Genomic DNA, 23171 nt, shown 5'->3' on the forward strand with positions numbered 1-23171 from the left:
AGAAATAAAGTAATGTTCTACGAATGACAAATGTCACTCTGATGCTACTCATAACTACATCTATATAGCCAGTCTCATTTAGGTGCCTGTTTCATCGACTACAGATCAGCCATCAACAAAGTAGATTGAGGGGGCTGGGGTCCTCATTATGGTTACAGGATTTAGATTAGTCTAATTTGTACTGGACCATACCACCATATAAAGAAATATGGGCAAGGGTACAATTGACAAAGGGCACTTAAAAAAAAAAAAACGTACCTGTGCTTACCTCTACTTACCTAAGATGGGGTCCCCCATCCTCCGCGGTACCTCTGGTGAGGTTGGGGGTTTCCCTGGGGACTGGGGAGGGCACCTGTGAGCTTATTCCATGGTGTTCCACCATGGAAATAGGCCCACAGGTCCCCTAACGCCTGCCCTGACCCAGGCGTTAAAAAATGGTGCAAAGCAAGCTTTGCACCATTTTTTGTCCCCTCCTTCCTCCCGCACGGGGGGATAAATATGGCGTTAAGGCCATAGAGTCATTTTTTGCATGGGAACGCCTGCTTTGCATCTCATTGACGAAAAGTAGGTTTCCACGTCCCAAAAATGACTTTAACTTCATAAATTTGGCCCTAGACATGTCTAGAGCCAAAGTATAAATATGAAGTTAGTTTTGCACCAAATTTGCATTAAACAAAATGATGCAAATTCACTGCAAAACAAGTATAAATATGCCCCTTAATTTCAATTGAAATTATGTGCTCAAATTGCCATGTTCGATATGCCCAATTTGCAACCTGATATTGATTGGTATGTGTGCAAGATCATTTGTGGAAGTGAATGTGCTTTGTATTCAGTTCTTATGAATAGTTTAAAATGGAGGATATTTTTTACAAATTATTTATTTTGGCAGATTTGTAGCGATTATGTACTTGTTTTTAACTGAATCCACGTCAAAACAAAAATACCCAAAATAAAAACGTGTCACATAAACCTTTACAAAACAAAATCGCTGTCTTCAGATCCATAGGTGCGTGCATCCACCAGCTGCTGACATCTTACTACCTCCCAAGTGCTGTCGGCCGATGGCTGACACTGGGGAAAGTTTAAAAGGAACAGGAGGCTTCCTTTTTTCTGCCAAACCCAGGACTGAAGTGAAATCTTTTGAACTTCAGCTACCACCCCTGCCCATCTGTGACATAAGCACTGGTGTCACAAACCCCATCAAAGCAGTGAGGAAGGAGCAGGTGGTTTGCTCCCTCGGGTGTCCAGTGGAGATTACATCCCCTAGGCGGCAGTGGTTGATTTATAAATAAAAATGTGCCGTGCCCAAAGCTCTCTTTTGAAACATGGGCTACTGCAATTAAATGTGTGAGCACTGAAAACAGATGCAGTGTAATTTTAAAGCCATCTCGGGCCTCTTTAATCTCTTTACAGCCACATCCTGCCCCCTCAGCTCACTCTTGCAGCTTTCTGCTTTCACCCTTTGTGCCATTTTTCTGTTTTTCTCTTCCTCCGTCTTTCCCATATATGTCTTTTGCTCGCAGAAATGCCTGGAGCAAAAAAATAAGTGCCAGCCCCCAAAAATAATTGCTGGTGCCCCCCACCAGCAACCACAGGGTCAAATTAAGCACTGCTAGGCAGCCTCACCACATTTGAGAAATACATTGCTGGAAAGGGGACAGTTTCTGCTTTCCTTGACTGTTTCAAATTAATTCCTGCTTAGGGATCACAGACATGCTGAGACCCATGAGCAGGCATTCACAAGATTTTACAGATTCTTGTGATTTTGGAGGTCAGCATATAGGCAGAGTCCCATGGAGGACGGGTTTGGCCCCGTAGGGAAATACAAAATGGTGAACAACATGTCCAGGGGATCGGCTATCTGGCATACCGGCAGACCCACAGGGAACATAATTATTTTTAGCAAGCATGTTTGTTTTCCCTTGGAGGGACTAAGGGCCTGATTCTAACTTTGGCGGGCGGCGGAGGCCGCCCGCCGAAGTTCCCCCACCAAAATACCGCTCCGCGGTCTAAAGACCGCTGAGGGTATTTTGGGATTTGCCCTGGGCTGGCGGGCGGCCGCCAAAAGGCCGCCCGCCAGCCCAGGGCAAATCAACCTTCCCACGAGGACGCCGGCTCAGAATTGAGCCGGCGTAGTGGGAAGGTGCGACGGGTGCGGTGGCACCCGTCGCGTATTTCAGTGTCTGCATAGCAGACACTGAAATACTTTGTGGGGCCCTCTTACGGGGGCCCCTGCAATGCCCATGCCATGGGCATGGGCACTGCAGGGCCCCCAGCGGCCCCGCGGCACCCCCTACCCGCCAGGAACAGGATGGCGGTAGGGGGTGTCAGAACCGCAGCCATGGAGGATTCTGTAGGGCAGCGGAAAACCGGCGGGAGACCGCCGGTTTTCCTTGTCTGACCGCGGCCGAACCGCCACGGTCAGAATGCCCTGCGGGGCACCGCCGGTCTGTCGGCGGTGCTCCCGCCGACCCTGGCCCCGGCGGTCTGAGACCGCCAGGGTCAGAATGACCCCCTAAATCTACTGGACCACCAGGGAGTTTTGTGAGCCCGTTTTATGGTCTCAAGAGCAGATTTTTACCATATATTTCCCTGATATTAACATCTTGCATGCAGTCTCCCATACCTTGCAAAACAACTGCGCAGAGTGTATTTACAAGTTCAAAACGTATCCACTGTGCAAATGTGTGCTCCTTGTTAGGTCTAGCATTTGCCGTTACCATTTTGATTTTTAACTATAATTATAGACATATTTATGATTTTTACCTACAATTATATACATATTTAATATATTTATGGGGGCTTTTAGCCTGCCCTCTTCATCCAACGGTCTGTGTTTGCGTCATTCACATTTTTCTTCCACCCACTACAGCATATTGCATGGGGCAGTGGATCAGCCCAATTCAGCCATTAGCTAGCTTCATTGTGGGTGATGGCATTCTGCCTTTTCACAAATATTATATCTGAATACAAAGTAGAACTCTTCAGATCCAAGAGCTACATTGGAAATATGTGCTTCTTGAAACGAAATAATAGGCAATTTCTTAATGGTAGGAAGAGCCCTGCAGCTCTCCCAACAATAACATTTTGAAAAAGCCACGACAAAACAAAACATTGATTGACTAAGCCAGCGCTAGACCTATTGGCTTTCTAAATGCTTATTTATCTATCTGGTTTGCTCATGGGGCAAATCTATTTCAAGACACCCACTCCTTGTTTCTGTCCCTGGCTGCTCCGATATGGCTTTGTTTAGCTGTCTCCCACCTTTGGAATCATTTCTGCTGCATATGAGTACCATATTAAATTAACAGTGGCTGAAAGAGGCTCACCCCTGGTCCCATGAGGTATGCTGTAGTATTAAGTATGGGGCAAGTTGGAATCATGCTTTATTGTTTTTTGTTTCTTTTAGTGTCTTTGGGGAACTTCTTTGGATTGCAGCATCAAGACCTCAATGCTTTTTTGCTTTTCCACTTCTTGACATATCTCCCACACGCAGACATATACTGACTAATTTGTAAGCACACCTCTGCCATCTCCGTAGTATACCATAGGGTAGGTTCTAGACTTGGTGGAATACAACTGGCCAGGCCCTAAATTGAGTGGTGAAGGACAGCTCTGATGCATCAGAGGGTGAGAATAATGGAGCGGAATCTGGAAGCAGTGTTACAGTTGGCAGACTACCATTCAATGACTAATTTTCCAGTGATTGTGAAGGACGTGGTCATGGCAGTCACAATGGCCCTTCTCAAGTGAAATCTGTCAAGTGTAGAGACAGTAGCAGGGGAGCCCACTAGAGAGATCAATCACAAAAGGCTTTCTTTGCAGCCCCCTCCTCCCCCAAGTGTATTTCAGTTTCAAATTGACCCACTGACAGCACATACTGGATGTGTATGTCAATACTGACATTTTTTGCCTATTGACTACATCTATTTCTTTTCGGTTGTTGACTTCCTCGAGGAAATTGTGCATCAAAGTCAATCAATAAGAGAGGAGAACCTATACTTGAAGGTTGATTCAGCTTCACAGTGCCAATAAGAAATCAAGAGAGGAAGTTCTCAATGATACTGTTAATGGGTACACTTTCTCTCTTGATTTCTTACTGGCACCCTGAAGCTGAATCGCTAAATCACTAAATCGACCCAGGAAAACGTTTTCCTTTTATAAAAGAACTGTCATTAGCTGGTAATACAGGGTCAAGGTAAGAAGCATGCCCTGATACAGTTTTTATCAGGGAGAACTCTATGAGGAAGCATGTCACTGTCATTACCACTGGATGAGAGTTATTTTATAAAAGAAAAACATTTTCCTAGGTGGGTTTAGGGAGTTCTCATTCCTGCTGTTAATGGTTTGACTCGCTTTTGATTTCTCACCTAATACATTTGGTGGTATGTGTGTAGAAGTTGCTCAATGACAGGCTGAGAGGCAGTGGGACTGGTGATCACATGGTGTATGAATGTCAGTGGTATGTTGATGTGAATATTATACTGTGTTGTATTGGGCTCGTGGCTGGCAGTATGAATGGCACTGTATGTGGCATATGAAAAGCATGTGAATGGCCCATAATGTTGTTGGTGCCTTGTCAGAGCTTAATGGCTCACTTTCCGTAGTTACGGGTTCTAAACTCTGACACTGTTATTACTATTTGCTATTTGAACCTAGCACTTCTGGAGGTGCTTAAACCAACCGGTACAAGTCTGTACTTCAGTAGTGGATGGACTCCAAAAGAACAATAACAACCCCTCACAGTTCTGAAAACCGAACATTCAGAGGTGTACCTGGTGGTGTAACCTGCATTGATCTCACTCACTTAAATACGCTGCAAATTTCAAACTTTGCTTAAATGGCTAAAATCACACATTTCTACTCACATTTCTGTTACACAAACATCCCGAATCTGTGTTTAGCTTTCTACTACCTTATGTTTCCACATTTCTCTTGACAGAAAGTGAGGAAGTGCAGCTTTTAGGCAACATTTAAGGTAGGCAGGGCAGTGTGGATAAAACAACATCATTGGATCAACACAAGGTACACCTGGGAATTAGATTTAAAAAATGTCAGGGTTTGGTGTGTTTCCCTGGGTGGCGGACGAGTGGGGAGCAACTACACCCATTTCCAAGCAAGGTCATTTTTGACAAGAAATAGTGATTTCTCCAAATTGCATTTTGGAGCCTGTTCTGTTGTAGGCACTAGCCTCACCCACACAAGTGGGATACCATTTTTAGTGGGAGATGTGTGGGAACACTGGATGCTAGGAACTTTGTGGATCACTGCAGATTCTTGAAATGTCTGTATTATAAGGAAAATGAATGTATGAATGTGTGTAGTCAAAGTTTGAGGCTTGTAAGGACTTCTAGCTAAGAAAACATTGGGAAATCCACACAAGCCGCACCACCATGGACCCGCCCCCCACGGGTGTCTATTTTTCAGAACTGTCTGGATGTGGTAGGCTACCTTGGGTTTTGGTTTATCTTATGCCCAAAATTCTCAGCTAACCTTGATGGTATCACCACAGCTTCTGGAACTTTGGAACTTTCTTTCACAGAAATGTGAGGAAGATGCATGCTGTTTGCCAACGTTTGACGTTTGAAGGGCATTGTGCGTAAGTTAAAGGAGGAAAAATGCCCTACCTCTACAGCTCTGCTTGTTTCTGAAAATTGAGAAGATGGTGATCTTAGCACAGCAAATATTTCATTGATGACATGTTTAGAAAAAAATATGCACTTTCTTACATAGCACTGTTTTCCCATTTTTCCCAAATTGTAGCTATATTTTGGCTATTTTTTCAGTTCCCTCAAAGGGAATCTACAAACCCTGGGTACTTTTAGAATCTCCAGGATATTGGAGAAAAGGGACCCACATTTGGCATGGCATTCGTATGTGGAAAAAAAGTTGTGACAATGTAAAAGTAAAGTACCCCAAATAGCAAAAAAAAAAGTTATCAGCACTGGGGGGAAAAGCCTCAGTAGAGTTAAATGATTAAGGTTTTTTAATATGTTAACAAACATTTTTACCATACTTTTGTGTCAGATAGAAGCGTTGTTACACAGTGATGGATGTATTTTGTGTTTTTGAAGCATGTCTTACCCCACGTTGCATGAGAATTCAATCCAGTTCTGATACGTCAGTGACGTGTGATTTATGAATCCGTTTTCCAAATTCCCAGGATAGGGGCACGATCTAGCTGTATATCAAAGAAACAAAAGGATGTACATTATATTTCAGAATGTATGGAATAGAAAAATAAGTATATTTTTCAAACAATGAAGACATGACTTGAAATATTTTAGAAGTCTGCTTTGTACCCTCGCAAAATTGATTTGCAGTCCCAGTTTCTGTGAGATTGTCCTGCAGTTGAGGTGTCTGTCTTGCATCCCACTCCAAGCTAGTCCAAGTGCCAAATGTCCCTTACGTAGCTGGTAATGAAAATCTGTGCACTTTGTGAAACAAGTTGGCTTACAGGGAAGCCTGAATGACCCGGAGTGATGTTTCTGCACCGTGAAAGCAGGTCTGCTGTAATGAGTGCGAGGGGTCAGGATATATTTGCATGAAAACTGGTCGGGAGGAGGTGTAGCACAGGTCTCCAACACTAGGCCCTTGTAGCAACGTGCTTGCCTTTAGATTTGCTAATGCAGAGATTTGTGAGCCCCCGCAGTGAGGTATTGAATCTGCTGGAGAACGGTCTAAAGACCATGGTTAGTCGTATACGTGATGTTCTGGCCTACCACACTCCAAGTTCTTGCACTGTGTTTACTCCAGTGGAGCCTCAGCCTACTCTGTCAGCATAAATCCTTCACTGGTATGTCACCGTTACTTCGCAGGTATTACGTTGAGGACCGTTACGTAGCAGATAAGTACCTTGGGAGGCTCATTACATCGCAGTAAATTACATCTGGAGTTTTTACTTTGCATCCATTTGTAAAGGATTTTACTTTGCAGGTAAGTGTACTTTATGTGTGCATATACATATAAAGACAAATAAACAAATAATGTTTGGAGGTCTTAATGTTTAAGGAAGTCTAATTTATCAGTCTAGTAGGGGATTTTGGTGTTCAGAGATGGATAATGTGTAGGGGTAGTAAGGAGGTTTTTGGGTTCTGAGATGGGTAGTGGATAGGGGTAGTAAGAGCTTTGATGATACAGGGATATGTATTGTGTAGGGGTAGTAAGGAGTTTGCAGGCCTAAGGGATGGGTTGTATTAGGCATAGTAAGGGTTTTTAGCACGCAGGGATGGAGAGTGAAGAAGGGTAGTGAGTAGATTTTAGAGTTCAGGAATGGACATTGAGCAAGCAGTTTTTTGAGTTCAGTGATGGATCGTGGATGGGGTAGTAAGGAGTTTTTTGGCCTCAGGGATGGGTGTGTATTGGTGTAGTAAGGGAATTTCTTATAGAGGCTTCTAACTGCATATTCATCACCTTAGAATATTCCTCAGGCGTCAAACTGGATTTAGAACATCATGAGTAATGCCTCTGCCCACTGGTAGGTAGAGTTGAATGGCTCCACATTGGTTTTGACTGCATCAAAAGTGATGTCATGGTGCCGGTATAAGCACCACCATGGTGTGCTGACATCAGTTCCTTCCTTTTCACTCCCAATAACCTGAATCCAGACAATCCCTAGGTAATTTTTTGACCATCTTTTTCAACCTTTTTTGTCTTCTACTTTCGAGCTTTTACCCCCATTGTGCTAGGGACATGCCCTATATGAAACCTACAACGTTTAAACCTTGCGGGGGATGCCACAGGCAGATGTCTGTTTCTGATCCCCACTTGGTTTGTCTCTGGTGCTGGGGATAGGCCATGACTTCGAGGCCTGTGCCGAATGCCTTTTGATGTGCCTCAAGGCGATTTGCGAGTGGACGATGAAGCTCCTCGCAACAGAAGAATGTTCCACACTGTTCTCAGTTCCTCTCCTCAGGCAAATCTCAGAACTGTTCCCGTTTACAGTCATTTTCACACTCTAAGTCACCGTACAGATGGCGACACGGGTGCCTTCTTCCACCCCAGCTCGCTTCCCTCAAGTGCTGTTCCTAGCACTGCTCAACAAAAAGCCTATTCTAATCCTTGAGCCCAAGCTGGAGCCTTCCCAGCACCGTTAGATGCCGCTGAAGCTGCTGTCCATGCTTTACCAGCCCTGACCTTCCCGCCACTAGATTTTTCCTTACTCACTGAAGGGTGAGATGAGGAGGAAGGGTATGATACTATGGAGGGGAACCATGTTCCATCTTAAAACTGGTACAAGGAGCTGGGTGATGCTAGTGATTTGGACACTTCCCCTCCACACCATTGTTTCAGAGGAGGCGCATCCTTTACCACCATGATGTGAAGGGCGGTGGAGGTCTTGACTTACAGCTGCCATCGGTCAAGGTCAACACTAAAGCTTTGACTGAGATACTTCACCTAGGAGGAGGATCAGCTGAGTCATTGCTCCTCAATAATGAAGCCCTCAGCAACATTCTCCTGGGGGCCTGACCCAAACCTTGCCCAGGGAGGACCTGTGCACCCATGACTTCCTGATGCCATCATACCGACCCAGAAGATCCACCCTTACTCTCCCAGCACCCTTCCCCTAAGAGCCTTGTTGTGCAGGCCTCAACATCTAAGGACAACCTAAATGCATCTCCTTCCACCCCACCAGACAGAGAATCCAAGTGGCTGGACACCTTTGGAAAGTGCATTTTTCTTCCACCAGCCTAGCCTTGCTGTCAGTGAAAACCACTACCTCTTACTTCTTGGTTCTATGCATTGTGGGACTCAGTTGCACAGCTGCTTTCCATGCTTCCCAAGGAGGGCACCACCATCCTCAAACAAGCCCTTTTGGATGGTCAAAATGCAGAAACAATTGCCATTAAGTGCGGACTTCACTCCCTAGGTAGAGCTGTGGTTTGTATGGTGGTGCTTCTTCATCATGCCTGGTTGTAGTCCACATATAAACCATGGTTGCAGAAAGTGTAAACATGAACCTAAAAATGGTAAATTGGGAATTGATGTGTCTTTATCAGTCATCAGCTAGAATATTATCCATAGCAGGAACCGAGTAAACACACATGTCTTCGGAATTACATCGCAGCGAAAAGGAGCTGTTTGCACGCTATAAATCAAATCAGTCCTGCACATGCGGTAATGACATGCAGAAAAACAAAAAAAAGCTATTAGCGTTGTAAAGTCCTAACCAGACTTTTCTCACTACATAAATTGAAAATGAAAAGTAATACAGTTTTACATAAGCGAGCCAATTTAAAGTGCCACGCCATGAGAGTAAAGGAGCACACAAAAGGAAACAGAAGTTTGCTCGCTGTCAAATGTATCAGCAGTTATGCAATATCTGTGTAACACGGTTGATGTCATGCAAAGCGCTCAACTGCTGCCCAGTGAGATCCTGCTGCATAGGAAATAAAAATAAAAAGTAGTCCAGAAGCCATGCGGAAAATATGGAGCTTTGTATGTTTTCAGTACCTTACTGGTGCTGTCGAGGAGGGCTAAACACCGGAAAAGGCATGACGTATGCATGCCTTTCACAAATGAAATCAAGCGAATTTTAAAAGGCAAGCCCATAAGCCAATGAAACTGATGGCTGTGACATGGGCGTGGTTAAAAGCCCACAGCAAGATTACAACAGGGATGAGCGCTCGACCCTAAAAAAGACAGAGGGAGATTTTCAGGCATTGTCACTGGATCTTGGAACAGTATCTGTGATGGATACTGGTGTGTACCATTGGTGGGCCAGATGCTAATACTACATTCCGATACAGTAAACAAGTTACTCTCTTGCAACTATCCCAGAGCAGAGATAGTTAGCAGTGAACACTAACTTTAGGAGGTGGTAAAAGGATTGAAATTCACATACATCACAAAACAGAAACTCACTTGATAAACTCAATTTTATGACAGAAATATTTTTGTAAAGAAAGAATAGGCCTGATTTAGTTACATTCCCTAAAATGCACTCAGTGATTTTGAGTCTCCTCCCCCCAAGTAAACAACGTCTGATGGATCTGAAAGTGTTTTATTGTGTACAGTGTTTCTATGTGTGAAAGGTGTCTTGTGAAGTCATAAGGGAACATTGTGCACCCTTGTCACAGCACTAAACAGTTAATACAGCCAAGGGGGAAAGGTACATTGCCCTGTAAGATTATCCGATTTTCCCCTTATTGTCCTGATAATCTAGGGGCCTCATTTACAAGGATTGATGCATTGCAGCTTTGTGTCTGCGATGGGTCAAAATCACTTGCACTGGGTGAAGACAGCTTACAATAACATGGATGTGCTGTGTTTACAATACAGTGCACCATGGGGTAGGGTCCCAGGATGCGTCAGAAATACTGATGCACCCGAGGGAAGGATGCCGCAATGCATCCTCCTAAAAAGTGACGCATTGCTGAAGTTGAACTTAGAACTAATGCAACTTCAACAATGTGTCAAAAACACATAGGTGATGCATCAGTTATGACTGATGCAAGTAGCCTTATGCATGGGTACCAATGTAACAGAGAATGAAGTGGTGGAAAACTCAGCTTTTACTTTATTACTTTGGTCCTGGATGTGAAGTGTGTGACATATTGAGTGATACTGTCATTTGGGTAGATGCAAGTATGTAGTGTAATGTAAAGTGGCAAATAATGTGTTACCTACCTTATGTGTGTACTTGTATTTGTACTCCTGTTGCGCTTTGGAGTACGGTTGGCTGGACTTGGGGACCCATTCTTATATAGAGATGTGACAAACCTGGCCTGTCAGACCATGGTACACAGCGTCACATTGCATTGCTGAAGTTGATGTTGATATCTCAGGTGCCATGGTCCCAGGTTGGTCAAAGGGTCCTAAAACATGATTGTTACATGTGTAGGCCTAATATAGGTGAGGGGTGTGATTTTATAAGTTATTACTGTGTGTAAAATGACTTCAACTGGTCAGATTCCTATTAAAAAGCCACTGCATCATTTCCTATGCCTGGGCTAAGGAGGCGTAGGTATTTTGACGAATTCTAAGCTAAAAGTGACACATCTCAAAGATGCATCACACATTGGAAAACTTGTAAATATCACTGCGTCAGTCCTAAGTGAGTTTTTACCAAGGAGTGTCTACCATGCATAAATTATAAACTGTGTGGCGGAGCCGGTTTCAGCAGGTATTTTTTGACGCAGGCCATCAAAAACTGATGCATTGGGCCCAATGCGTCCTTTTGTAAATATTGGGCTGAGAATGACGCAACGGCAGGTCAAGCTCTTTGTAAATATGCCCCCAAGTTTCCCTTGTCCTGGTGTATCAAATATGCAACCTAGGTGTGATATTTGATAGTGATCTCTCATTCTCCACAGATAAATGCTATTTGCAAACACAGGGGCATATTTATGGAAAAGTCACACATCCCTTATGATGCACCACTTTACTAGCGCCCCATTGCATCCCCCTGATGACACCATGTGTGCGCCGTATTTACAATACAGTGCACCATGGCGGTCAGGTCCACCTTAACGTCATCATTTGTGGTGCTAATGTGGTGCCTTGCTGGATTAGCGCCACAAATTATGGCGCTAATGCAGCAAAGCACAGGGATGCCCACTGTTTTCAATGGGAGCGTCATCTTAGGCAGTCGTTAATAATGATGCTAAAAATGGTGCAATTAAATTTAGTAAATTTCTCCGCGCCATTTTTCTGGGCTTCACGTATTCCATGTGATGCTGTTATCATGCTGGGCAGCAACTGTAAAAGTAAGTGGACTATCAAGTACTAGATACCTAATGCACATAAGAACATTTGTATGGTGAACTGAAGTGCCTGGGACGCTATTGCAACTATAAGGAAATTAAGAGCTCCAGCTCAGGAAGTTATTTATATGGAACTGTGCATTATGGGAGTTGAAGTTTGGTTATTGAAGGCACATGACTGTGTATTTAAAAAGCACTGGCTCACTCACACCTGCTCTTACTTACCTGTGAACAAGGCATGCTGTTGCCGAAACACGTCAGGATTTTTTGTCTTGCTGCTCAGAAATGCTATTAAATGCTTGGATTTTAACATGGACTGGTGTTTAGGCTTTTCGTGTTTGGGAGATATTTTCTGTGGGATGCTTCACCCCAGTAACCCAGGCTGCCCTGCAGGGTCTGTGGCCCCTTACGGAGCAGGAGGTGACAATGATACTTTTATGGAAGGGGCCCGACCCGCTCACCTTCATGCAAACAAGGCATTTATCCGAGAAATATATTGTGATGGAGGTGAGCAAGGGATAGGAGGGAGACAGTGTGCATCTCCTCTTACTTTTCATGTATTCCATGTGATGCTGTTATCATGCTGGGCAGCAACTGTAAAAGCAAGTGGACTATCAAGTAATGGATACCTAATGCACATAAGAACATTTGTATGGTAAACTGAAGTGCCTGTGACGCTATTGCAGCTATATGGAAATTAAGCGCTCCAACTCAGGAAGTTATTTATATAGAACTGTGCTTTATGGGAGTTGGAGTTTGGTTATTGAAGTCACATGACTTTGTATTTAAAAAGCACTGGCTCACTCACACCTGCTCTTACTTACCTGTGAACAAGGCGTGCTGTTGTCGAAACGCGTCAGGATTCTTTGTCTTGCTGCTCAGAAATGCTATTAAATGCTTGGATTTTAACATGGACTGGTGCCTGGGCTTTTCGTGTTTGGGAGATATTTTCTGTGGGATGCTTCACCCCAGTAACCCAGGCCGCCCTGCAGAGTCTGTGGCCCCTTACGGAGCAGGAGGTGACAATGATACTTTTATGGAAGGGGCCCGACCCGCTCACCTTCATGCAAACAAGGCATTTATCCGAGAAATATATTGTGATGGAGGTGAGCAAGGGATAGGAGGGAGACAGCGTGCATCTCCTCTTACTTTTCATGTATTCCATGTGATGCTGTTATCATGCTGGGCAGCAACTGTAAAAGCAAGTGGACTATCAAGTAATGGATACCTAATGCACATAAGAACATTTGTATGGTGAACTGAAGTGCCTATGACGCTATTGCAGCTATATGGAAATTAAGCGCTCCAGCTCAGGAAGTTATTTATATGGAACTGTGTATTATGGGAATTGGAGTTTGGTTATTGAAGTCACATGACTGTGTATTTAAAAAGCACTGGCTCACTCACACCTGCTCTTACTTACCTGTGAACAAGGCATGCTGTTGCCGAAACGCGTCAGGATTTTTTGTCTTGCTGCTCAGAAATGCTATTAAATGCTTGGATTTTAACATGGAATGGTGCCTGGGCTTTTCGTGTTTGGGAGATATATGTATATATATATCTACATGTGTTGATTTCCGGGATCCACAATCGGCTCCCAGGGTTTCAGGGTTAGAGTGACGCATAAATTATGCAAAACACAAAAGAGAACTCTGGGTAGTTCCCACATTTAGGTGGAAAGCCGCTGCTGTAAGGAGCACTCTACAACACCAGCGACACTCTAGATTTGTTCACCTCAAATGTCTGTTTATCTAGCAAAGTTTTTAAGCATAGGATCAGGACAGTGCTATCCACGCCGAGCCAGATAGGGACAAAGTCTTTTGCCATTTGTACAGTAAAAAATCTTTAAGTGTAGGATTTATACAGTGTCTTCCTTGCTGAGCTGTAAAATGACAAAAGCCATTTACCACTCCAGGTACAGTATTACAGCTTTGGATTGGTCAAATACCATCCAAGCCAACCTCGAATGAGTAAAGAAACCCCTGACACGTCTTTTGTTCTCATTAGAGCTCATCAGAGAGGGTTAGCTTTTCCGACACAAGGCAGCTCCCAGTACAAGTCAAAACAAGACCTATTCAGGGTTAGAGTGATGCATAAATTATGCAAAACACAAAAGAGAACTCTGGGTAGTTCCCAAATTTTGGTGGAGAGCAGCTCCAGTAAGGCAACTCTACAACACCAGCGACACTCTAGATTTTCTCACCTCAAATGTCTATTTATCTAGCAAAGTTTTTAAGCATAGGATCGGTACAGTGCTATCCACGCCGAGCTAGATAGAGATAAAGGGGCATATTTATATTCCGTTTGCGCCGAATTTGCGTCGTTTTTTTCGACGCAAATTCGACGCAAAACTAACTCCATATTTATACTTTGGCGTTAGACGCGTCTAGCGCCAAAGTTCATGGAGTTAGCGTCATTTTTTGGCGTGAACACCTTCCTTGCGTTAATGAGATGCAAGGTAGGCGTTCCCGTCTTAAAAAATGACTCCCAGGCATGTGCGTGGTATTTATACTCCCGGGCAAAAATGACGCCCGGGAGTGGGCGGGGCAAAAAAACCCGCATTTGCGCCTCTTTTTAACGCCTGGGTCAGGGCAGGCGTTAAGGGACCTGTGGGCTCAGAATGAGCCCAGAGGTGCCCTCCTCTGCCCCCAGGGACACCCCCTGCCACCCTTGCCCACCCCAGGAGGACACCCAAGGATGGAGGGACCCATCTCAGGGAAGAAAAGGTAAGTTGTGGTAAGTGTTTTTTTTAAAAAAAAATTGTGGCATAGGGGGGCCTGATTTGTGCCCTCCTACATGCCACTATGCCCAATGACCATGCCCAGGGGACAGAAGTCCCCTGGGCATGGCCATTGGGCAAGGGGGCATGACTCCTGTCTTTGCTAAGACAGGAGTCATTTCAATGGGGGATGGGCGTCGTAAAAAAATTGCGCAAATCGGGTTGTGGCGATTTTTTTGCCTCAGCCTGACTTGCACCATTTCTGGACGCCCATACGCCATTTTCCCCCTACGCCGGCGCTGCCTGGTGTATGTCGTTTTTTTTAACGCACACCAGACAGCGCCGGCGGCTAACGCCGGCTAACGTCATTCAATAAATACGGCGCCCGCATGGCGCTTCGGAATGGCGTTAGCCGGCGCAAATTTTGTTGACGCAAAACTGCGTTGGCGCAGTTTTGCGTCAAAAAGTATAAATATGGGCCAAAGTCTTCTGCCATTCATACAGCAAAATCTTTAAGCATAGGATTTACACAGTGTCATCCTTGCCGAGCTGTAAAATATATATATATATATATATAAATATATGTATATAGAGAGAGAGAGAAAGAGAGAGAGAAAGAGAGAGAGAGAGAAAGAGAGAGAGAGAGATCTGTCTTTTGTCTAGTGGCAGTTTTGACACCATAAAGTAGCGCAGGCCTGCTCTAAAGGATTAAAGGATATACATGTATTTAGCTGAGTGGATTAGTAAAGCCAGGCGTTACCTGTGCTTTAAAACAAATGAAATGTATGTGGAAGAGGGCTATGGAGATATGTGGGGCACTTTTGCTGGGTGGTACTGAGGGAATTAGAAAAGGAGGTCATGGGAGGCAGAGCACCAAAAAGGACTGTTGCAATGGGTGCCACCAGTGCTAAAGGCTGTGATGATGGCTATGTGGTAAGGTGAAGTAATAGTGTGTCTTTTTGTGTTTTTTTCAGTGTCTTCAGAGAATCTTCTGAATCAGAGAAGAAGTGAAGGTAAGGTGACAACATTTACTATTGGACACATCATACACAACCACGAGCAGTTTTGTGACTCTACCTGCCTTCTACGTAGGCTAGTACTTTAGAGGGGCAGTTCAGCCAGTAGCAGAGATGGCATCTCGTTGGATGACTTCTGCTCAAGCCCTAGCTCAGGCGATGGAGGATAGCTCTGAGGCAGGGTCAGTGACTGAGACAGCATCTGAGGGAGAGGACAATGGAGCAGAATCTGGGAGTGATTTTTCAATTGGCGGAATGCTATCCGATGACACCCCTTCCAGTGATTCTGAGGGAGATGATGACAACAGTCATGCTGTTCTTTTGCAAGCACAGTCTGTGCAGCGGGGCAACAGAGGGTTAGCTGAACACAGAGAGCAAGTGCGTGTGGCCGCAAGCACAGAGAGAGTGTTCTCTTGGCACCCCCCAATTTAGTTTAGCCCCAAATTCAACCTTTTACTGGTGACACTAGATCAAAGTCGATACAGCCAACTTTTTGCCAGTCGACTACATCCATCTGTTTTTGGATGTTGAATTCCTTCAGGAAGTTGTGCAGCAAGAAAATTTGCATGCAGACCGGTTTCTGAGGGAGCATGGAGGCACTCTAGGGCCCCGTTCTAGGCCACACCAGTGGGATCCCACTTTGCTGGCGGAGTTGAAGATATTTTTGAGCCTTACGCTCAAAATGGGGTTATTGCAGAAACCTACCTTGCAGTCCTACTGGACGACTTGCACAGTTTGGGTAACCCCCATCTTTGCACCATGCATGAGCAGAGATCGCTTTTTGCTACCTCATGCTGCATTTCAATAACATATCTGCTGCATTGCCCCGGGACCATCCAGACCATGACAGGTTGTTCAAAATTCAGCCTCTCGTGGAACATTTGTCTGCCAGGTTTCCAGAGAACTATACTACTGGGAAGAATATAGCAGTCGATGAGTCCTAAGTCCTGTACAAAGGATGTGTACAGCTTGAGAGTGTATACAGGGAAAGACTCTATCCTAAACCCTGTAGGTTGCCCTCCCACATAAGGAGTCACAGATAGGATTGTATGGGAGCTTGTCCAGCCACTCCTTCACAAAGGTTAGAACCTTTATGTGGACAATTTGTATACAGGAGTAGTGCTGTTCAGTGAGTTCCACAAAGCTGGCACTGTGACCTGCGGTACAGTTCATTGTAACTGCAAAGGATTCCCGCAGGAGCTTGTTTGCAAGAAGCTCCAGAAATCCCAGAGTACTGCGTTGTGTTCCAACAACTGCTCGCAGTCAAGTTCTTGGATAGGCGTGATGTATACGTGCTCACTACAATTCATGATGAAAGCACTTCCCCATCACAGTTTGGGGTCAGATGGCCCAAGTCCACAAGCCCATCTGTATACTTGATTACAATAAGTATATGGGTGGAGTGGACAAGAACGACCAGGTTTTTCAACCATACAATGCGTGTTGTAAAACTCGCACTTGGTCCAAGAAACTGTTTACCCACCTGATCCAGATCGCAACATACAATGCATATGTTGTTTACCGTGAGACAACCACAGGAAGACTCATGACTTTCCTTGACTTTCAGTTGTCTGTAATTGAAAGCCTCACTGCTGTTACAGAAGTAGCAGCAGCCTTCTCCTCATATGTTCTAGAGGATGTGGCAAGGCTGCAGGAGCGAAACTTTGCTGATCGCATTCCTAAAACACTCAAAAAGGATCGTCCAGGTCGTCGCTGTAAAGTGTGCTCGAAGCACAGAAAGCGGCAGGAGAGTTGGTATTATTGTCCCCATCTCAACCAGGCCTCTGTGTCCCTACTTGCTTGATGTTGTATCATACTAAAGCAAAGCTTTGGGAAATTGACTGAGGTGGAGCTGCCATTGGGTAATCCTTTCAGTGTCTGTGCATGGATACCGAATGTCCATGGGCCACTGCTTTATTAGGCAAGCATCCACAGAATTTTTTCTTCATCTACTTCAGGAAATCATGGACTTCCTTATGGCCTGCTTGACACATATATCCACCGTCCAACGTGGTAGGTGTTCTGTTCAATTAATGTGCATTATAGTCCCCATAGTGCACATACTAGTGGACAGAACATATGCCACATTGTCATGGAGTACCCTGTGTGGCAAAATGTTAAAGGCATGCCTGAATTTTGAAGTACTTGTTAGGGAACTTCTGTATGCTACACAGGGACCACCAGGATAGCCAAGGAGAATCAGAGTAAGTGTAATAAGTCAAACAAATGTCCTGTCGGACAAATTCACCAACATTTCTACTTGTTTGAAAGTGTGCAAACTCAGGATTTCTTCACGAGCATGTTTGCCTTAGTTTCAACAGCAGAATTGCTTGCTCAGTTCGAGGCATAGGCCTCCCAAGGCATAATTGACACCCCCTACTTGCATCCACAAACTAGTATAGGTTCACTTGCCAATTGTACAGGATTAGTCAGGAACCTGATGAGGGCAGACATGAATGGGTAAGGAAAGCTTATGGTATGTGTGCCTTCACAGGGATATTGCACAGGTAGAAGGCAGATAGTAAAGGCGGTACAGATGTACATCATCTACACATATGGGTTCAAACCCATTGATGCCATCCCAGCACTAAGGGACAATGACACATATGGGTCAGTGTTTGACCCGCTTTTAATGTACATTCTCCATCAGAACTTCATAGATGTTCAATTTGCTGTATGATCAGTGCATTATAGTCACAGCACTGCGCATCATGTTGGCTGAGACATTTGCTATGTTCTCACGGACTCCCCTGTGTGCCAAACACTACCTTTTTTCATAGCCTATGACCATCTCTTTAGGGAACATTGCGAGAATTCCCCAGCATGTCTGCCCAGCATGTCTGCTCAGTTAGACGAATCGCTTCGCACGGCATACTCGGACCCTTTTGCCTTCAGTGACTTCAGTGAGGGGAAGTCCTGGAATCTGCAGGCAGCCACAAATTTTCTACCATCCAGCGTTCCAAAACGTTGCCTCGCTTGTGTGGGTGAGCAAGTGACTGCAACAGGGAAGAGCCCAAAACGGATTGTGGAGACATCAAAATTACCTGCCACAAAACAGCCTCATTTTATAAGACAGTCACGTGAGTATTTGGTCCTGGGCTCGGCGGCCATATAGGGAAACCTAACAAACCCAGACATTTCTGAAAAGTAGACACCCAGACAGTCCACGGAAGTGTGGCGTGTTTGGATTTCACACAGTTCTCTTACCCTGAATACCCTCAAAAGTGAAACTTGGATTAAAAACTAAATTTTTCCTTTTTCATCACAGAAACTACAGGAATGTACAGGGATTCACACGGTTCCTACCACCCAGTATTTCCCCACTTGTCCTGATAAAAACACAACCCCACTTGTGTGCCTCTGCCTAGTGCCTGCGTCAGGAATGGATCACTCCCAGGTTAACAGTAGCCCTCATGCAAGAACTACCATTGACCCTTGGGTGATCCATTCCTGTTGCGGGCAATAGCCTACCCACACAAGTGAGGTACCATTGTGAGGAAAAAGTGTTTTGTTTGCAAAAGTTTGAGTTTGCAAAGAATTCTGGGTTATAGAACTTGGTGAGAGCCCCACAAGTCACCCCATTCTGGATTCCCCTAGATGTCTACTTTTGATACATGTATAGGTGTGCTAGGTTTTCCTAGGTGATAGCTGAGCTAGAGGCCAAAATCCACAGCTAGGCACTTTGCAAAAAACAGCTCAGTTTTCTTTGGGAAAATGTGATGTGTCCATGTTGTGTTTTGGGACATTTCCTTTCACATGCACTAGGCCTACCTACACAAGTGAGGTACCATTTGTATTGGGAGACTTGGGGAAATTCTGGGTGGAGGGAAATTTGTGGCTCCTCTTACATTCCAGAACTTTCTGTCACTGAAATGTGAGGGAAAAGTGCTTTTTTGACAACTTTTGAGGTTGGCAAAGGATTCTGGGTAATAGAACCTGGTGAAAGCCCCACAAGTCACCCCATTCTGGATTCCCCTAGGTGTCTACTTTCCATAAATGTATAGGTTTGCTAGGTTTCCCTAGGTGGTAGTTGAGCTAGAGGAAAAAAATCCACTGTTAGGCACTTTGCAAAAAACAGCTCCGTTTTCTTTGGGAAAATGTGATGTGTCCATGTTGTGTTTTGGGGCATTTCCTGTTGGGGGCACTTGGCCTACCCACACAAGTGAGGTACCATTTTTATCGGGAGACTTGGGGGAATGCTCGGTACAGGGAAATTTGTGACTCCTTTTAGATTCAAGAACTTTCTGTCACCGAAATGTGAGGAAAAAGTGTTTTGTTTGCCAAAATTTTTCGGTTTGCACAGAATTCTGGGTAATAGAACCTGGTGAGAGCCCCACAGGTCACCCCATTCTGGATTCCCCTGGGTGTCTACTTTCCATACATGTAAAAGTTTCCCTAGGTGGTAGTTGAGCTAGAGGCCAAAATCCACAGCTATGCACTTTGCAAAAAACAGCTCTGTTTTCTTTGGGAAAATGTGATGTGTCCATGTTTCGTTTTGGGGCACTTCCTGTCGGCCCACTAGGCCTACCTACACAAGTGAGGTACTATTTATATCAGGAGACCTGGGGGAATGGATAGAAGGAAATGTGGGGCTCCTCTCAGGTTCCAGAACTTTCTTTCACCGAAATGTGATGAAAAGGTGTTTTTTTGGCAAATATTGAGGTTTGCAAAGGATTCTGGGTAACAGAACCTGGTGAGAGCCCCACCAGTCACCCCATCCTGGATTCCCCTAGGTGTCTAGTTTTCAAAAATGCACAGGTTTGGTGGGTTTCCCTAGGTACCGGCAGAGCTAGAGGCCAAAATTCACAGCTTGGCACATTCCAAAAAACACGTCAGGTTTCAATGTAAAAATTTGATGTGTCTATGTTGCTTTTTGGGGCGTTTCCTGTTGCGGGCACTAGGCCTACACACACACACACACACAAGTGAGGTCCCATTTTTATCGGGACACATGGGGGAACACAGAATAGAAGAACAAGTGTTACTGCCCATTGTCTTTCTCTACATTTTCTCCTTCCAAATGTAAGACAGTGTGTAATAAAGAAGTGTTTTTGAGAAATGCCCTGTAATTCACATGCTAGTATGGGGACCCCCAAATTCAGTGATGTGCAAATAACAACTGCTTTTCAACACCTTATCTTGTGCCCATTTTGGAAATTCAAAAGTTTCCTTGATACCCATTTTTCACTCTATATATTTCACCAAATGAATTGCCATATACCCAGTGTACAATGAAAACCCATTGCAAAGTGCAGTTCATTTATTGGCTCTGGGTACCTAGGGTTCTTGATGAACCTACAAGCCCTAAATATCCCCCCAACCAAAAGATTCCTGCAGACGTTGCGGGGTATTGCTTTTGAAAATCTGACATCACAGGAAAAATTTACAGAGTAGAACATGGAGAGAAATGGGTGTTTTCTTTCACCTGAATTTCATTTTTTTTTTATTTCAGCTGTTATTTTCTGTAGGAAAACCTTGTAGGATATACCCAAATGACCCCTTGCTGAATTCAGAATTTTGTCTACTTATCAGAAATGTTTAGCTGTCCAGGATCCAGCATTGGTTTCACACCTATTTCTGTCACTAACTGGAAGGAGGCTAAAAACACCAAACATAGTAAAAATGGGGCATGTCTCATTAAAATGCCAAATTGTGTTGAAAAATGTGGTTTTCTGATTCAAGTCTGCTTGTTCCTAGAAGCTGGGAAGTTGGTGATGTTAGCACTGCAAAGCCTTTGTTGATGCCATTTTCAAGGGAAAAAACACATGCTTTATTCTGCAGCCCTTTTGTCCCATTTTTCTGAAAAAAAATGAAATTTCAGCAGCATTTTGGCAAATTTCTTGGTCTCCTCTAGGGGAACTAGGAAACTCTGGGTACCTTCAGAATCCCTCAGATGTTGGTAAAAAAGGACGCAGATTTGGCATGGATAGCTTATGTGGACGAAAAGTTATGAAGACCTAAGCATGAACTACCCCAAATAGCCAAAAAAGGGCTCAGCACAAGGGGTGAGGAGGCCCAGCAGCTAAGGGGTTAAAAGTGGGTCTTCCGCAGGACAAAACAAAGCAGTAGCAACCTGACAATAGGATCCTGGAGTAATCACAAAGCTTCAAGAGAGCTGGACAGGCAATGTCCTTATTGATGAGTTCCAACGTTATTCAATAGATCACTTAGTGTGTCAGTGACAACATACCAAACAATGTGGGACCATAACATGGGATGTGTCTGTAAGAGTTATTCACCTTGGCATATGCATAAACCTATTTTTCCAGGAGCAGCAAATTCTGGCGACATTCTAGTCCAACTGGTCAGGTGCCTAGGATCTGTCTGTCCTCTACAGCTAGCTTCTGGACCATCTTGACACCCAAGGCTTTTATGCCTGAATTAACTCTTTAATTGAACTATTATATGCCTACTATATGACATTGTAATGGAAGGAGAATTTGGGATACATCACAATATCTAGGGTCTTTTGTTCACCTATTTGCTATTTTCCTTGAGTGCTCTTGGGCCACCAATTAAGTGGTAACACCTTAACATGAATCCTAAATAAATAAATACACTGTTAAACATCCCTCTTACACTTTCCTGTACTTATATGCTGCCCACTCTCTCATAGCCATTGTTTGACCTCTAGGGCAGTGTAAAGTCCTGGCAGTTATTCTGCTGCCCTACTGTGGCCATTGTTTCACTCTGCTTCTTACTACAGCCCTCACAAGTCCTCCATAACACTACTACATGCTACGTCTTATCCAAGGTTACTGCTGCTGTGTGTTGTACTTTTTTCTTGCAGTGATGTTGCCCATGCTGTACCTGTTCTTATGGTTTGATGGGATTATGTGGGGTCCGTTCTTGTCTCTGCTGTGTGTAAAGAATGCTAACTCTGCTGCTAGCTTTACTTTCTGACTTTAGCGTTTGGGTGCCAGCCCACCATTGGAGTACATTTGCAAAGTTCCCTAGACCATCAGGGGAGACACTTAAAGACTCACAAAATGGTTGGCAGAAGCCAACAGGAAGGTCTAGTCAATGTCCAGTCGCCACTGGCCAGCTAGGCACCTGCAGGAAAAAGCCTCTTGTAGCTTGTTGTGTCCCTGGAGCTTTAACAGGAGGTCAGCCTATAACCCATCTAGTCCACTTTTTTGTCCTGGGTACAAGAGGGAGATCAGGTCGTCTCAGGTGTCAGACAGCAGGTTCAGTCCTCTTTTGATCTTTCACAGGTTTAGGTGTGTTTTGAAGTGGGTATCTGGAGATGCCACATTTATGCTTGGCACAAGCTAGTGGGTGGGAATGAACCTTGGGGGCATCCTAACCAATGGAGTAACCCTACATAGTTTGGGCATTTTCAAGGTGGCTTAAGTCTTTGACTACAGTTAATGTGGGCTCTGAGGGTTATGTGGAGAGTGTACTAAGGTAATCCTAGTGTCTTCTGACATTCAGTCATTCAGTTCCTGTATCCCCAACCAACTATGAGACAAACGTCTGGTAGAACAAAGTTGAAAATTCAGCTACCAGACAGTTTGTACACACAATTCTTATACCATTCTCCTTCTGTGCTTTGAGGTGTGCCCTAAATTTGACATGGAACCCCAGCAGACCTGTCAAACAGGCTTTGACACTGTAATGTCAAAAAGAGGCCCACTGTGATTGGGGCCTGTCCCGCTACGGTTACGAAAGAAGAACCCTGCCTAAGTATCAGATAACATTTGTCTGAGGCAGGTGAGGCCTTGTTGA

At 44.4% G+C, this 23171-nt stretch overlaps 1 protein-coding gene across 2 annotated transcripts in view; it reads right to left on the minus strand.

Annotated features, from left to right (window-relative positions):
* APOH (apolipoprotein H) overlaps window positions 1–23171 on the minus strand; it is a 388934-nt gene that overhangs the window by 247260 nt on the left and 118503 nt on the right. For both annotated transcript variants that reach the window (XM_069199884.1, XM_069199885.1), the window contains exon 3: window positions 6088–6184. In XM_069199884.1, coding sequence (XP_069055985.1) covers window positions 6088–6184 — 97 coding nt within the window. The remainder of the gene's footprint in view (window positions 1–6087; window positions 6185–23171) is intronic.

This window comes from Pleurodeles waltl, chromosome 7 (assembly GCF_031143425.1).
Source record: "Pleurodeles waltl isolate 20211129_DDA chromosome 7, aPleWal1.hap1.20221129, whole genome shotgun sequence".
Classification (NCBI taxonomy): Eukaryota; Metazoa; Chordata; class Amphibia; order Caudata; family Salamandridae; genus Pleurodeles; species Pleurodeles waltl.